At 41.2% G+C, this 15,098-nt stretch overlaps 1 protein-coding gene across 18 annotated transcripts in view; it reads left to right on the top strand.

Annotated features, from left to right (window-relative positions):
* Positions 1–645: 645 nt before the first annotated feature.
* PHF8 (PHD finger protein 8) overlaps positions 646–15,098 on the top strand; it is a 111,716-nt gene continuing 97,263 nt past the window's right edge. For 5 of the 18 annotated variants that reach the window (XM_081565475.1, XM_081565469.1, XM_081565463.1 and 2 more), the window contains exons 1-2: positions 1,902–1,990; positions 3,005–3,194. In XM_081565475.1, the coding sequence (XP_081421601.1) occupies positions 3,097–3,194 (98 nt within the window). In that variant the 5' untranslated portion in view covers positions 1,902–1,990; positions 3,005–3,096. Of the gene's footprint in view, positions 960–1,327; positions 1,804–1,901; positions 2,804–3,004; positions 3,195–15,098 lie in introns of those variants that run through there. The other 13 variants (XM_081565476.1, XM_081565471.1, XM_081565472.1 and 10 more) reach the window with 5 other exon arrangements.

Here is a 15,098-nt window from a genome sequence, read left to right as displayed (position 1 = left end):
AACTTTTATATACTCTCCAAGTCTCTCTGAAATCTTCCTTGAATCATCAAGCAGCTTCTGAGGCACTTTCTTAGCCTCATTCTACATTTTGCAAGAGGTATCTGTGTACTTTTGGATGCTATATTCCAGTCGTTTACTTGCAGCCTTGTCTCCTGTGCTGGCTGGCAATTTCCCACTGCAGAGTCCCTCTTTTTCATCATTCTATCCTCAGGCCTAACCCCCTCATCACTTAGGAAATCGGTGCACACACACGCATTTTCTTTTCTAAAGCAGTGGGACCCATTAAGAAAATGAAATAGTAAGAAGATTCCTAGAGAATTTTCTAGACTGTCTGAGAAAACCAGCACCACCCTGAAGCATGTGTGTGGAGTTCCATTCCCTCAGCCTCTTCTACTCCATCCTCAGGCTGTAGTAAGAAAATCATGAGACAGGTGCATGGAAACCCTTCAATTGTATCTGAACTGAACTGGGGGGGGGGCGGGTGTGGGTGTGAAAGTGAAAGTTGCTCTTTCGGGTCTGACTCTTTGTGACCCCATGAACTATACAGTCCATAGAATTCTCCAGGCCAGAATACTGGGGTGCATAGTGTTTCCCTTCTCCAGGGGATCTTCCCAACCCAGGGATTGAACCCAGGTCTCCCACACTGCAGGCGGATTCTTTACCAGCTGAGCCACCAGGGAAGCCCAGACGGGGTTGGGGAGCACCAACGAAGAGAGATTTATTTCAGAGGGAGCTGGGGAGTTGACAGAGGCTTTATGGAGGGACTGACGGCAGGGCCCCGGGGGTAGTAGAGGGTGCAACGTTCAACTTTCTGGCTCTGAATCTCAAGCAACTTGGCTTCCCTAAGCCTGTGTCCTCACTCGGGGATAATAGCTTCTCTTGCAGGGTGAAGATTAAAGACCCGGAGACCCTGTGAAACAGGCTGACCTGCTGAAGGTGCTCAGTGAACAGGAGCCTCTGTGAGTACTCGCCCTCCTCCCCTCCCCCACGCTGCCGCCACCTATTAAGTTTGCGGCACACAGTCGCAGAGTTCACCTTTTCTCATAAGAAAAAGCTGGGGAGGAGTGGGGAGAGAGATAGCGAGTATGTGTGTGTGTCAGTGTGTTGGTGGTGGGTGCTTAACTCCCTGCGTGCCTGGAGGAGGGGGAAGGCAGGGAAGGCTCTGGCCCCACTCAAAATGGAGCCAAGTGCCTGCCTCGCCTAAGATGGCGGCCTCTCCGCCTCTTGGTTCCGGGTCCTCGGCCTCGACTGGGTACCTGGGGAGTACAGCGGGTCCAAAGGTGGCCGAGCCCCGCCCTGCTTCTCAAGGTGACGCTCCGCCCCTCATGGCGTCACGCGGGAGCCGGGGCCCGCCTCTGCCGCGGTTACTCGCGAGTCCGGACCTCATAAGATGGCGGTTGGGTTGCCTCCCCACAGCGGTGCCGCCACTCTCAACATGGTAGCTGTTTACCCCGTATTTCTCCTGCCCTCTCCGCCCCAACTTCCTCGTTGTTTTGAATAAACTTTATTGACTACTCCGAATTGCCTACCACCGCCACTGAGCATCTCCCAGCGACTTTCCGGACTGCTTTTCTCCAACCCGGTCGCCGGTTCGTCTTCGTCTCTTTCTTCGTTGGTTTGCTCGCGGCGATCTCCTGCCAGCTCAGCGACGCCGCCGCTAGCCCGTTCATTGGGCGGCCGCCGGACTAGGCCCGAGCCGAGGGCTCCAGTAGGCCCTAACGGCCGGGCCCGAGGCAGAGCTGTGGAAAAAGCTGCCCTGAAGCACCGCCGGGCGGCCAGCGAGACCCAGCGGGTGGCTCGAGGGTAAGGCGAGCGAGGTTCGCCGCGTTGCCGTGACGATCCCACAATTCGGCGCGCGCAGCCTGTGGGGCCGGAACTGCCGGCCGAGCCTCCCGCTGAGCGAGGCGCTGAGCCGCTCCGGAGCGAGCCTGGCCGCCTGCAGTTCTGTAGGACTGAGCTGCGCGGGCTTGAGGACTCTCTGCAGCTTTGCGTATGAGGAGGTCCCTGTAGGGTTTGGGACCGAAGACGTGCTTGTCAGGTTTGGGGCAGGAGGAGGTTCCTGTCAGTTTGGGAGGCGTGAGGAGATTCTCCTAAGTTTCGGGGGCTGGAAAGATATTCCTGTCACTTTGGGATCTGTGGTGAGATACCTGTCAGTTTTAAGGGGGCAGAGGAATCTTGGTCAGTTTGAGGGGGCTGTGAGGAGATGTCTGCCAATTTCAGAGCTGTGGGAGGAAAATCCTCACTTGGTTGCGGAGTGTGAGGAAATTTTAGTAGTTTCAGGGGTTTTGAAGCGAACTATTTGAGTTTCTGGGGTGCAACAGAAGCCTGTCATCTTTGAAGTAGTGGGTAAGCTGATCAGCTTTGAGGTTAAGATTTATTTCAGTTGTTGGGGTGATGAGACTCCCGTCTGGTCGTGGATGGAATAATTTTGAAAGTGAAGGAGCAGGTCATTTAAACTCTCAGAACACGACCCCAGAACTGTGATTTTAGTTGGGCGCCTAGTCTTGTCTGCCTCGTTCCTGAAGGCATCGAGGTAATTTTCGAGTAATCTGAGGACTTCCAGGGATCCCCATTCTCTCTCTTGCTGCCTCTATTTTTGGAGTGAGAGAAGGGGCTTTTTCTAAGATACCCCCAGCCTCATCCTCTAGGCTGTCGTTTGCGTCATAATAAAGAGAGCCCTGGGAAGCAGCGTTGCTAACAAGGAGAGAGTGCAGTGAGAGATTAAAGGAGCTTCCTGAAAAGGCGTCAGACCTTTTCCTGAAATCCGGAAAGAAGTTATCACTGACCCAGGGGGCTTAAGGAGGTAAGGAGGGGAAATAAAGCTTCGAGAGCAGAGCGCCGTTCTTTATTTGTTAAAGCGGCCCATGGACTTTCTCAAATTGCCCCCTACAGCCCCAACCAGCTGTGTTGCATCCCGGAGGCAGCGGTAACTGTCCATTTGAGAGCTGAGGGTTGGTACACTGGGGGACCTGATTCACTCTGTAAAAGTGTCGTTTGTGCCCAGCCTTGGTCCAGAGAGGACGCGTGCTGCCGCCTCCTGCGCCTTTTGAAGCTAAGAACCTGGCCCACTGCAGAACACTCTAAGGCCTGGCGAAGATGGCCTCAGTACCAGTGTATTGCCTCTGTCGGCTGCCTTATGATGTGACCCGCTTCATGATCGAGTGTGACATGTGCCAGGACTGGTTTCATGGCAGGTAAGGAGGGCAGGGCACCCTGGACAGGGTGCAGCGGCCAGGTGCTCACTGGCTTTCTCCTTTCTCAACTCTGGTTCAGGTTCCTCCTCAGAAACTGAATTTCCCCTTTCTCTGGGACAGTTAGGTCCAACCCACCCCCAGACACAGATTCTTACATCCCTCCTTGTAGATTATGTCCTAGCTTAACATTGACATTTGGTTTCTCCTCTTTTTTCTTTTCCTATATATTTCTATTTTGAACCCTTCTTCTATTTTTTTTTCCTTAGAAAAATACTTTCTTTTCAGTTACAAAGAATGTATCATCTTTGTATTCTGGTAATTTTGTTTTTCCTCAGAGGCTGGCTTTGGGAGAGACTGTACTGCATTTTTGAGATATTTGAGTCCAACAAACATGGATTTGAGTTGTGGTTTTGCAGCTTACTATCAGAGTGACCTTGGGCAAGTTGCTTTGCTTCTCTGAGCCTCTTTGTCTTCAGGCAGACAGAGTGTTTTCTTTATCTATTAGATAAAATATACCTAATACATTCTTCTCTTTATTTAAAGCATTTTTGCATGCACCTAGTAAATGGAGGCAGAAATGCAATAGTATTTTATTTCTACAGTATTACCTGCAGAACCATCCAGGTAAATTGAATTAAGCAGAAGAGATATTGGGTAAAACAATAGGAGTAAAACCACTAATGAATTCCCTCCAGGTAACCATGTGTGCACATAAGCACCTGTCACCCAGGATTCCAGAAAGGTTAGTGTGTGGAACAAACCTGTAATATCCCATTATTGGGACTTATGTCCCAGCTCTGGAAAAAAACCATGAGAGGATTTGTACATTGGAGTACAACAAAACAGTGTATGGCACCCTCCTGCTGTTGCATGTTGTTAGGTTCTAGAATTTTCAGTTGTTATCAGTCCTTTTCAAAGGGAGGCTTCACAGGTGGCTCTAATGACCTGCCAATGCAGGAGACACAGGAGACACGGGTTCAATCCCTGGGTCAGGAAGATACCCTGGAGGAGGAAATAGTAACCCACTCCAGTATTCTTGCCTGGAAAATCCTTTGGACAGAGGAGCCTGGCAGGCTACAGTCCATGGGGTCGAAAAGAGTCGGCCATGACTTAGTGACTGAGCACACGTGCACTTTCCAAAGGAGGTGTTCCTGTTACCACACCCAAGACCAAACTGAAGGTATTAGTACTGGTAAAATTCTACTCTTAGCAGGGACTGCCCCATGCAGCACATCCAAATTCATATCCAGCTGATCTTTGTTGAGTATTTACTGTGTGCCAGGTGCAGAGTTCTACTTACTGCCTCATATTATTTCATTTAAGAGGGGACAGACCTAGATGATGGGGCCTTTTTCTTTCCCCTGGAAATAAATGGGGATTAAGATGTCTTTCAGAAAAAAAAAAAAGATGTCTTTCAGGATTCCTGGTATCTTTGCTAGTGCTGATCAAGTCACTCCTCTGCTTAAAATTCTTTCAGTGATCCTCCTACAGAATAAAAATCAGTCTCTTTTGTGTGACAGACAAAACCTTTTGTGATATACTTGTTCAGTCTCATTTACCGCCACTCCTCCTCCCTTGTTCTTTATATCCCAGAAAGACTGAACTGCTTATAGTTCTGGGGAAATTTTATACTTCCTTATGCCTCTTTGTCTTTGCACATGCTATTCCCACCAATGTCCTTCCATTTACAACTCATAGCATACCTCTTTTGTAGAAGGCCTCTTTTTGGGTTCCCATGGCACTTTATGTATATTCTTATTGAAAGTAATTATTTCATCATATCATAAGTTATAAATATATTTTTGTCACTCATTAGCAAGAGCTACCTGAGGGCAGAGATGCAATCTTTTCATATTTGGTATCCTCAGAACCTAGTTCAATGCTAAACATGTAATAGATGCTGAGTACATTTTTCAATGAACAGATGAATGAATCTTCTTGATTCATTGCCTGTGGCCCTTGCTTTGGATTGTGTAGGTTTAAACCTGAAAAGTGAACTTCTGCACACAGTACGGAGACCCTAACTCTGCAGTGTGGAAACAGGAAATAGGAATGAATGCTTCCTGAGTGCTTACTGTGTGCCAGGCCCCATGACAGAGACTTGGCATACATTTATCTCATCTAATGCAAATCCAAGCCTGAAAGTTAGATATTTCGTTTTCAAATAATATTAAAAAATTTTCCCTGACTATGTAAGTGAGATATGTTTATTGTAGAAAATACAAAAAAAAGAATAAAGAAGGAAATAAAAATCATCCATGGGCCTTTTATCCAGCACAATCTACTGTTTCATTTTTTGTTGCATTAACTCCCATCGTTTGGCTTAGAATATAAACGTATATTTTATTGGGTTAGCCAAAAGGTTCATTTGGGTTTTTCCATAACATCTTACAGAAAAACCTGAACCAATTTTTTTGGCCAACCGAATACAACGTGGGATTATATTATAAACACCATTTTGTAACATGATTTTTATTCCTACTTAACATTATAAAGTTAGTCATTAAATATTGATCTAAACATGATTTCTGATATCCCATCATATATCTGTGTCATCAGTGACTCGGTCATTTCCTTTGAGGTTGGATACTTAGGTTGTTTCTTCTTTTTTATATTATAAATAGTACTATGATGTGAGGGAAACTTTAGGGTTTCTGGAAATGTTTGGCATTTGTATTTGGGTGCTTGTTGAAACAAGAAGGAAGACATTGTGGTAAGCATCTTTGCACAATAGAGACCTGACATTTATAAGGAACACCACTGAGGCCTTTAAGAATTCCAAATTTACAATATGAAAATGTGTTTATGGGCCAGACCCCTCCTTAATCAGATTTCTGTGGTGAGTCCTGTGTTTCTGTGCACACCCTGACATAAGTTAACTGGTTTAATTTTTTTTCCCATGAAAGAGACCAAAATTTTATCTCTTACCATGTTTTTCTATGGACTGCCAGAGAATAAGGAAGCCAGCTGAGAATCAGGTCCTTGGTGGGTGGCTGTTCTTGGTTACTAAGTGCATTGCACACACATGCATCCACACACACACACATACACACACATCCTAGGCTCATAGTACTTTAGCATAATTGAAAATTACTATTGTGCTTTTTTCATGGTTGCCCACAATAGTTAAGCCCACAGATGCCTGTAGATGATATAAATCTGTTCATATCTCTGATGACTTCCAAAGGCCAGATTTCTTAAAGTCCAGTTAGGGATTAGTAATGCCATGTTACTTCCTGGAAAGGTTATAACAAGGAAGATGACTATTCCATTTTGCTGGTGAGAATTTGGAACTCATGGAAGTTAAGTTACTCTTTGAGTCTGGATTTGAACTTAGAATTATCTGGCTTGAGACCAGGTTCTCAAAAGTGGAAAAACAGTGGTATAGCTCCATTCTTCTATTGTAAGGGGCTGGATTTTGAAGAGCACTTTGATTTGTAGAGCAGTGGTTCTCAAACTTTAGGGTGTATCAGAATCACTTGGAAGACCTCTTAAAAGATGAGATAGGTAGGCCCCACCCGCAGGATTTCTGATTCAGTAGGTGAGTGGGAGCCACTCTCAGAACCACTGATTTAGAGCATTATTCTGTCTCAAGTCCTTCCTATTCTGTGGAGTGTGACAGCTTCTGATATTGTAGGATGGGTGGGCTAACATATCATAACTGTACACTATTGTTCTCAAAATGTGGTTCATTAACTGGAAATTTGTTAAAAATGTGAATTCTTGAGTTGGAACCCAGCAGTCTACTTTAACAAACAGGTCGATTCTGATGTATCCTAACTTTTGAGAAACCTTGCTGTACACTAGTGGGGGAAGTTAGTTGACAAGCATATATCTGGGGCTTTGGCAAAACCTCACTCCTTTACAGTTTTCCTATCTATAAAGGAAGTATTGGTTGGCACATCCCCAAGGTGGTGGCTGTGGCGTGGACTCTAAACTCTAGGTAAATTGGCACTGGCTTCAGATCTGTGTTCAAATTCTGACTCTGTTACTTTTTAGCAAAGGATTTCATCTCTGTGAAGCCTCAGTTTCCCCAAGAGAGGTTGTGATGATTTAAATAAAATGGTAATGACCCTTGTTTATTGAGTACTAGCTAGTCTGCCAGTCGTTATGCTAAACACTTTACTTAACTATCTTTAATCTTTTTTTTGAGTTTTAAAATTATCAATTCAATTCATTTAGTAGTTATAGGACTATTTAAGTTATCTATTTTATATTGGATATGTTGTGGTAGTTTGTGCTTTCCAAGGAATTGATTCATTTCTTCTAAGTTGTCAAATTTAGTGTGTACAGCTGTTCATAATATTCCCTTATTATCCTTTTGATGTCTGCAGGCTGGCTCTGTGGTGATATCTCATTTCATTTCTGATATTGAAAATTTTTATCTTTTTTTCTTTTCAGACTTGCTATAGGTTTGTCAGTTTTATTGATCTTTTCAGAGAGCAAGCTTTTTATTTCATTGAATTTCCCTATTGTCTTTCTGTTTTCAGCTTCGCTGATTTCTACAGTTTATTATTTCCTTCCTTCTGCTTGCTTTGGGTTCATTTTGCTCCTCTTAATGTCTTGAGGTGGGAGCTTAGGTTATTGATTTTAGACTTTTCCTGTATTCTAATATAAGTATTTAGTGCTATCAGTTTTCCTCTTAGTACTGATTTAGCTATGTCCCTCAAATTTTGATGTTTTCCTTTTCATGTAGTTCACTCTAATTTTTAGTTAGCTTAGGGACTTCATGTTTGACCTGTGAATTGTATAGAAGTATGTTTACTTTCCAGGTGTTTGCAGATTTTCCTGTTATTCTGTTACTGATTTCTGGTTTGTTTCCATAGAATATACTCTGTACAATTTCAGTTCCTTTAAATTTACTGAGGTTTGTTTTACAGCCCAGGATATGGTCTGTCTTGGTAGATGTTTCCATGGTCACTTGAAAAGAATGTATATCCTGCTGATGTTTGGAGGGGTTTTCTGTAAATGTTGATTTACCCCTGTTGGTTGATGGTGTTGCTGAATTCTTCTGTGTCTTTGCTGATTTTCTGTATAATTGTTCAGTTGTTGAGAAAGAGGTGAAGTGTCCAGGTATAATTGTCAATTTTTCTATTCTTCCTTTCAGTTTTATCATTTGCCTCATATCTTGAAGCTTTGTTGTTTGATGCAGATGCATTTAGGAGTGCTGTGTCTTGGTGGATTGATCCTTTAATTATTATATAACGTCCTTCTCTGTCACTGGCAATTTTCTCTGCGTGGAAGTCCATTTTATAGGATATTAATATAGGCATTAAAATAGCCACCCCTTTTTTTTGATTAATGGTTCCCTTGTGTCTTTTTATATCCCTTTACTTTCAACTGACATCATTATATATAAGGTGAGTTTCTTGTAGACAGCATATAAGTTTGGAATTATTTTTTTCCACTCTGCTAATCTCTTTAATTGGTATATTTAGACCATATATACTTAATGCAATTATTGATGTGTTAGGGCATAAGTTGGTAATTTTTTTGTTTTGTTTTCTCTATTCATTCTGTTTTCTTTCTCCTGCCTTCCTTTGGGTTGCTTAAATCTTTTCAAGAATTCCATTTTGATGTATCTGTAATAAATCAAATTTAGATATAAATATAAGTATATATATAAATAAATATAAATATAAATTTATAATATTTTTGAGTATATCTCTTTGTATAGCTTTTTCAGTGCTTGTTCTAGGCATTGACATAATACATACATAACTTATCACAATCAACTGGCATAGACATGTTACTAGTTTGAGTGAAGAGTAGAAATCTTATTTTAAATTTCTTTATGCTCCCCCGCTATAGTTATCTTAACTATTTCATCTACATATATTGAGACCCATATCATATAGTCATATAATTTTGCTTCAACTGTCAAACATGATTTAGAAAACTCAAGTGGAGAAGGAAAATATATTGTGTGTACCCATATTTTCAATCTTTCCCTCGTTCTGTATTACTTCCTGGTGTTCTTAAGAGTCCTTTTATCATTTCCTTTCTGTTTAAAGAACATCCTTTAGACATGCTTTTAGAATTGGCCTATTGGCAACAAATGCTCTTAGTTTTCCTTCATATAAGAATGTCTTGATTTCCCTTGAATTGCTGAGGGGGTCTTTTCATTTGATATCAGATTCTAGGTTTCGACTTCTTTTCAGCCCTGGAAAACTTGTGCTACTGCCTTTTGGCTGCCATGGTTTCTGATAAGAGATCCTCTGTCATTTAAATTGGCATTCTCCTTTAGGAAATGTCATTTTTCTCACTGATGTCAAGATTTTTTCTTTGTCTTTTTTACGTTCAGGAATTTGATTTTTTTTATTTGGCTGTACCACATGGCTTGTGTGATCTTAGTTCCTGAACAAGGATCAAACCTGGGCCACGGCAATGAAAGCACCAAGTCCTAACCACTAGACCGTCAGGGAGTTTCCTGATTATGCTATTTCTGAGTGTGGATTTCTTTGGGTTTGTTTTTTGTTTTAGTCTACAGGTTGCAGAAGCTTTGTTCATTTTTCTCAGTCTATTTTATTTCAGTTTTATTGAGATGTAATTGACATACAGTACTGTTTAAGGTATAGAGTATAATGATTACCACAATTAGGTATAGATACAACAAATATACCACAATAAGGTGTAGAATGAAATAATTACCACAATTAGTTTAGTTAACATCCATCATCACATGTAAGTACAAAAAAGAAAGGAAAACTAAGCTTTTTGCTTGTGATGAGAACTTTTAGGAATTACTCTCAGCAATTTTCAAATATCCATGCAGCAGTGTTGACTATAGTCATCATGTTAGGCATTACATCCTCAATACTTATATATCGTATAACTGAAAGTTTGTACCTTTTGACTACCTTTATGCAATTCTCCTACCCAACCCACACCTCACATTCCAGGATGTCTGGCTCTAGGTGAGTGATCACACCATCGTGATTATCTGGGTCATGAAGATCTTTTTTGTACAGTTCTTCTGTGTATTCTTGCCATGTCTTCTTAATATCTTCTGCTTCTGTTAGGTCCCTACCATTTCTGTCCTTTATTGAGCCCATCTTTGCATGAAATGTTCCCTTGGTATCTCTAATTTTCTTGAAGAGATCTCTAGTCTTTCCCATTCTATTGTCTTCCTCTATTTCTTTTCATTGATCACTAAGGAAGGCTTTCTTATCTCTCCTTGCTATTCTTTGGAACTCTGCATTCAAATCGGGATATCTTTCCTTTTCTCCTTTGCTTTTTGCTTCTCTTCTTTTCCCAGCTATTTGTAAGGCCTCCTCAGACAGCCATTTTGCTTTTTTGCATTTCTTTTTCTTGGAGATGGTCTTGATTCCTGTCTCCTGTACAATGTCATGAACCTCTGTCCATAGTTCATCAGGCACTCTGTCTATCAGATCTAGTCCCTTAAATCTATTTCTCACTTCCACTGTATAGTCATAAGGGATTTGATTTAGGTCATACCTGAATGGTCTAGTGGTTTTCTCCACTTTCTTCAATGTCAGTCTGAATTTGGCAATAAAGAGTTCATGATCTGAACCACAGTCAGCTCCCAGTCTTGTTTTTGCTGACTATATAGAGCTTCTCCATCTTTGGCTGCAAAGAATATAATCAATCTGATTTCGATGTCAACCATCTGGTGATGTCCATGTGTAGAGTCTTGTTAGGAAGCATCACTATGAACAAAGCTAGTGGAGGTGATGGAATTCCAGTTGAGCTATTTCAAATCCTGAAAGATGATACTGTGAACGTGCTGCACTCAATATGCCAGCAAATTTGGAAAACTCAGCAGTGGCCACAGGACTGGAAAAGGTCAGTTTTCATTCCAATCCCAAAGAAAGGCAATGCCAAAGAATGCTCAGACTACTGCACACTTGCACGCATCTCACATGCTAGTAAAGTAATGCTTAAAATTCTCCAAGCCAGGCTTCAGCAATAGGTGAACCGTGAACTTCCAGATGTTCAAGCTGGTTTTAGAAAAGGCAGCGGAACCACAGGTCAAATCGCCAACATCCGATGGATCATTGAAAAAGCAAGAGAGTTCCAGAAAAACATCTATTTCTGCTTTATTGACTATGCCAAAGCCTTTGACTGTGTGGATCACAATAAACTGTGGAAAATTCTGAAAGAGATGGGAATAGCAGACCATCTGACCTGCCTCTTGAGAAACCTGTATGCAGGTCAGGAAGCAACAGTTAGAACTGGACATGGAACAGACTGGTTCCAAATAGGAAAAGGAGTACGTCAAGGCTGTATGTTGTCACCCTGCTTATTTAACTTATATGCAGAGTACATCATGAGAAACACTGGGCTGGAGGAAGCACAAGCTGGAATCAAGATTGCCAGGAGAAATATCAATAACCTCAGATATGCAGATGACACCATCCTTATGGCAGAACGTGAAGAAGAACTAAAGAGCCTCTTGATGAAAGTGAAAGAGGAGAGTGAAAAAGTTGGCTTAAAGCTCAACATTCGGAAAACTAAGATCATGGCATCTGGTTCTATCACTTCATGGCATGTACATGGAGAAACAGTGGAAACAGTGGCTGACTTTATTTTTCTGGGCTCCAAAATCTCTGCAGATGGTGATTGCAGCCATGATATTAAAAGACATTTACTCCTTGGAAGGAAAGTTTTGATCAACCTAGACAACATATTAAAAAGCAGAGACATTTTTTTGCCAACAAAGGTCCTTCTAGTCAAGGCTGTGGTTTTTCCAGTGGTCATGTATGGATGGGAGAGTTGGACAGTAAAGAAAGCTAAACACAGAAGAATTGATGCTTTTGAACTGTGGTGTTGGAGAAAACTCTTGAGAGTCCCTTGGACTGCAAGGAGATCTAACCAGTCCATCCTAAAGGAGATCAGTGCTGAATATTCATTGTAAGGACTGATGTTGAGGCTGAAACTCTAATACTTTGGCCACCTGATGTGAAGAGCTGGCTCATTTGAAAAGACCCTGGGCAGGAGGAGAAGGAGCACCCGAGGATGAGATGGCTAGATGGCATCTCCAACTCAATGGACATGGGTTTGAGTGAACTCCAGGAGTTGGTGATGGACAGGGAAGCCTAGGGTGCTGCGGTTCATGAGGTCGCAAAGAGTCTGACATTACCGCGACTGAACTGAACTGAGCTGAACTCCCACCTCTGGAGGGTAACCACAAATCTCACTTTTTGTATGAGTTTGGGTTTTTTTCAAGATTTCACATATAAATGAGATCATAGAGTAGTTTTTGACTTATTTCACTTAGCATAATCCCTTCAAGGGCTGTTCATGTTGCAAATGGCATAATTTTCTTCTTTTTTATGGTTGAATAGTACTTGTGTGTGTGTGTGTGTGTGTGTGTGTGTGTGTGTGTGTGGTGTATTTGTACATACATGTAGTACATTTTTTTATCCATTCATCTTTTGATGGACACTTAGGTTGTTTCCATGACTCAGTTTTTATAAATAAGTCTGCAGTGAACGTGGCGGTAGAGATATCTCTTTATCATAGTGATTTTTGTTCAGATAGATACCTAGAAATGTAATTGCTAGATCATATGATTTTTATTTTTAATTTTTTGAGGAGTCTGCATACTATGTTTTCCATAGTGGCAGCACCAGTTTGCAGTCCCACCAATAATGCACAAAGGTTCCCTTTTCTCCATATCCTCACCAATAATTATTATCTCTTTCTTTAAACAAATTAATAATTTATTTGGCTGTGCTGAGTCTTTGTTGCAGTACCTAGGGTCTTCAATCTTTGTTGCAGCATGTGGGATCATTTTTTAAGTTGTGGAATGAGGGATCTTTTTAGTTGTAGCATGTGGGATTTAGTTCCTCGACCAGGGATCAAACCAGGGCCTCCTGTATTGGGAGTGTGGGATCTTAGCCACTGACCACCAGGGAAGTCACATATCCCTTGTCTTTTTGATAATAAGCCACTTTAACAGATATGAGCTGGTATTTCATTGTGGGTTAGGTTTGCATCTCCTTGATGATTAGTGATGTTGAGCACCTCTTCATGTATCTGTTGGCCATTTGTGTGTCTTTGTGAAAATGTCTTATTCAGTTCATCTGTCCACTTGTTCTTTTATTTTTAATTGGAGGATAGTTGCTTTACAATATTGTGTTGGTTTCTGCCATATATCAACATGAATCAGCCATAGGTATACACATGCCCCCTCCCTCCTACTTACCACCCCATCCCAACCCTCTAGGTCATTACAAAACACCAGGTTTGAGCTCCCTGTGCCATACAGCAAATTCCCACTGGCTATCCATTTTACATATGGTAAAGTACATATTTCAGTGCTACTCTCCCAGTTCGTCCCACCCTCTCCTTCCCCAGCTGTGTCTACAAGGCTATTCTCTGTGTCGATATTGCTGTGCTACAAATAGGCTCATCATCACCATCCTTCTAGATTCCATATACAGGCATTAATATATGATATTTGTTTTTCTCTTTCTGACTTCATTCTGTATAATATGCTCTAGGTTCATCCACCTCATTCAAACTGACTCAAATGTGTTCCTTTTTATAGCTGAGTAATATTCCATGGTATATATGTACCACAGCTTCTTTATCCATTCATCTGTCAGTGGACATCAGGTTGCTTCCATGTCCTAGCTATTGTAAATAGAGCTCCAATGAACATGGGGTTACATGTGTCTTTTTCAGTTTTGGTTCCTCAGGGTATATGCCTAGTAGTAGGATTGCTAGGTTGTATGGTGGTTTTATTCCTCCTTTTTTAAGGAATCTCCATACTGTTCTCCATAGTGGCTGTATCAGTTTACATTCCCACCAATAGTGCAAGAGGGTTCCCTTTTCTCCACACCATCTCCAGCATTTATTGTTTGTAGTTTTTGATGATGGCCATTACAATGATGTAATACCTCATTGTAGTTTTGATTTGCATTTCTCTAATAACGAGTGATGTTGAACATCTTTTCATGTGTTTCATCTGCCCATTTTTTAACCAGATTTTTTTTGCTATTGACCTGTAGGAGTTCTTAATTTTTTGAATAATAACCCCTTATTTAATATTTAACATATGATTGGCAAGTATTTTCTCCTATTCCATAGGTTGCCTTTTTATTTCTGCATAGCAGAAACTTTTTAGGTTGATGTGGCCAAGCCAAATTTTTGATTTATTTTTGATATTTATTTTTGATTTTGTCACTTTATGCTTTCGGTGTCATGGCCAAAAAATTATTGCCAAGGTCCACATTAAGGAACTTTTTTCCTGTGTTTTCTTCTAGGAGCTTCATGGTTTTCAGCCTTACATTTAAATCTTTAATCCACTTTGAGTTAATTTTTGTGAGTAATATAAGTCAGGGGTTTATTTTCATCCTTTTACATTTGAATATCCAATTTTCCCAGCACCATTTAAGAGACTGTATTTTCTGCACTGAGTATTCTTGACTCCCTTGTCCAGTATTAGTTGACCATGTATGCAGGGTTTATTTCTGGGCTCTTGATACTGCTCCTTTGGTCTATGGGTCTGTTTTTATGCCAGTACCACACTGTTTTGATTACCATAACTTTGTAATACAATTTGAAATCAGGAAATGTTATAGTTCCCAATTTCTTCTTAATCAGAATTGCTTTAGCTATTCTGGGTCCTGTGTAGTTCCATATAAATTTGAATGTTGTTTTTTCTACTTTAAAAAAATACCATTGGAATATTTTTTAAAATGTATTTTGAAAAAAAAAATTTATTTTGAATTGGAGGATAATTGCTTTATAATGTTGTGTTGGTTTCTGCCATACATCAACGTGAATCAGCCATAGGTATACATATGTCCCCTCCCTCTTGAACCTCTCTCCTTTCTCCCACCCCATCCCACCCCTCTGTATTGTGACGGAGCACTGGGTCCAGCTCCCTGAGTCATACAGCTAATTCCCAATGGCTACCTATTTTACATACAG

Source organism: Giraffa tippelskirchi, chromosome X, assembly GCF_054371585.1.
Source record: "Giraffa tippelskirchi isolate mGirTip1 chromosome X, T2T-mGirTip1v1.2.pri, whole genome shotgun sequence".
NCBI lineage: Eukaryota > Metazoa > Chordata > Mammalia > Artiodactyla > Giraffidae > Giraffa > Giraffa tippelskirchi.
This window is presented reverse-complemented; position numbering and strand designations above follow the sequence as displayed.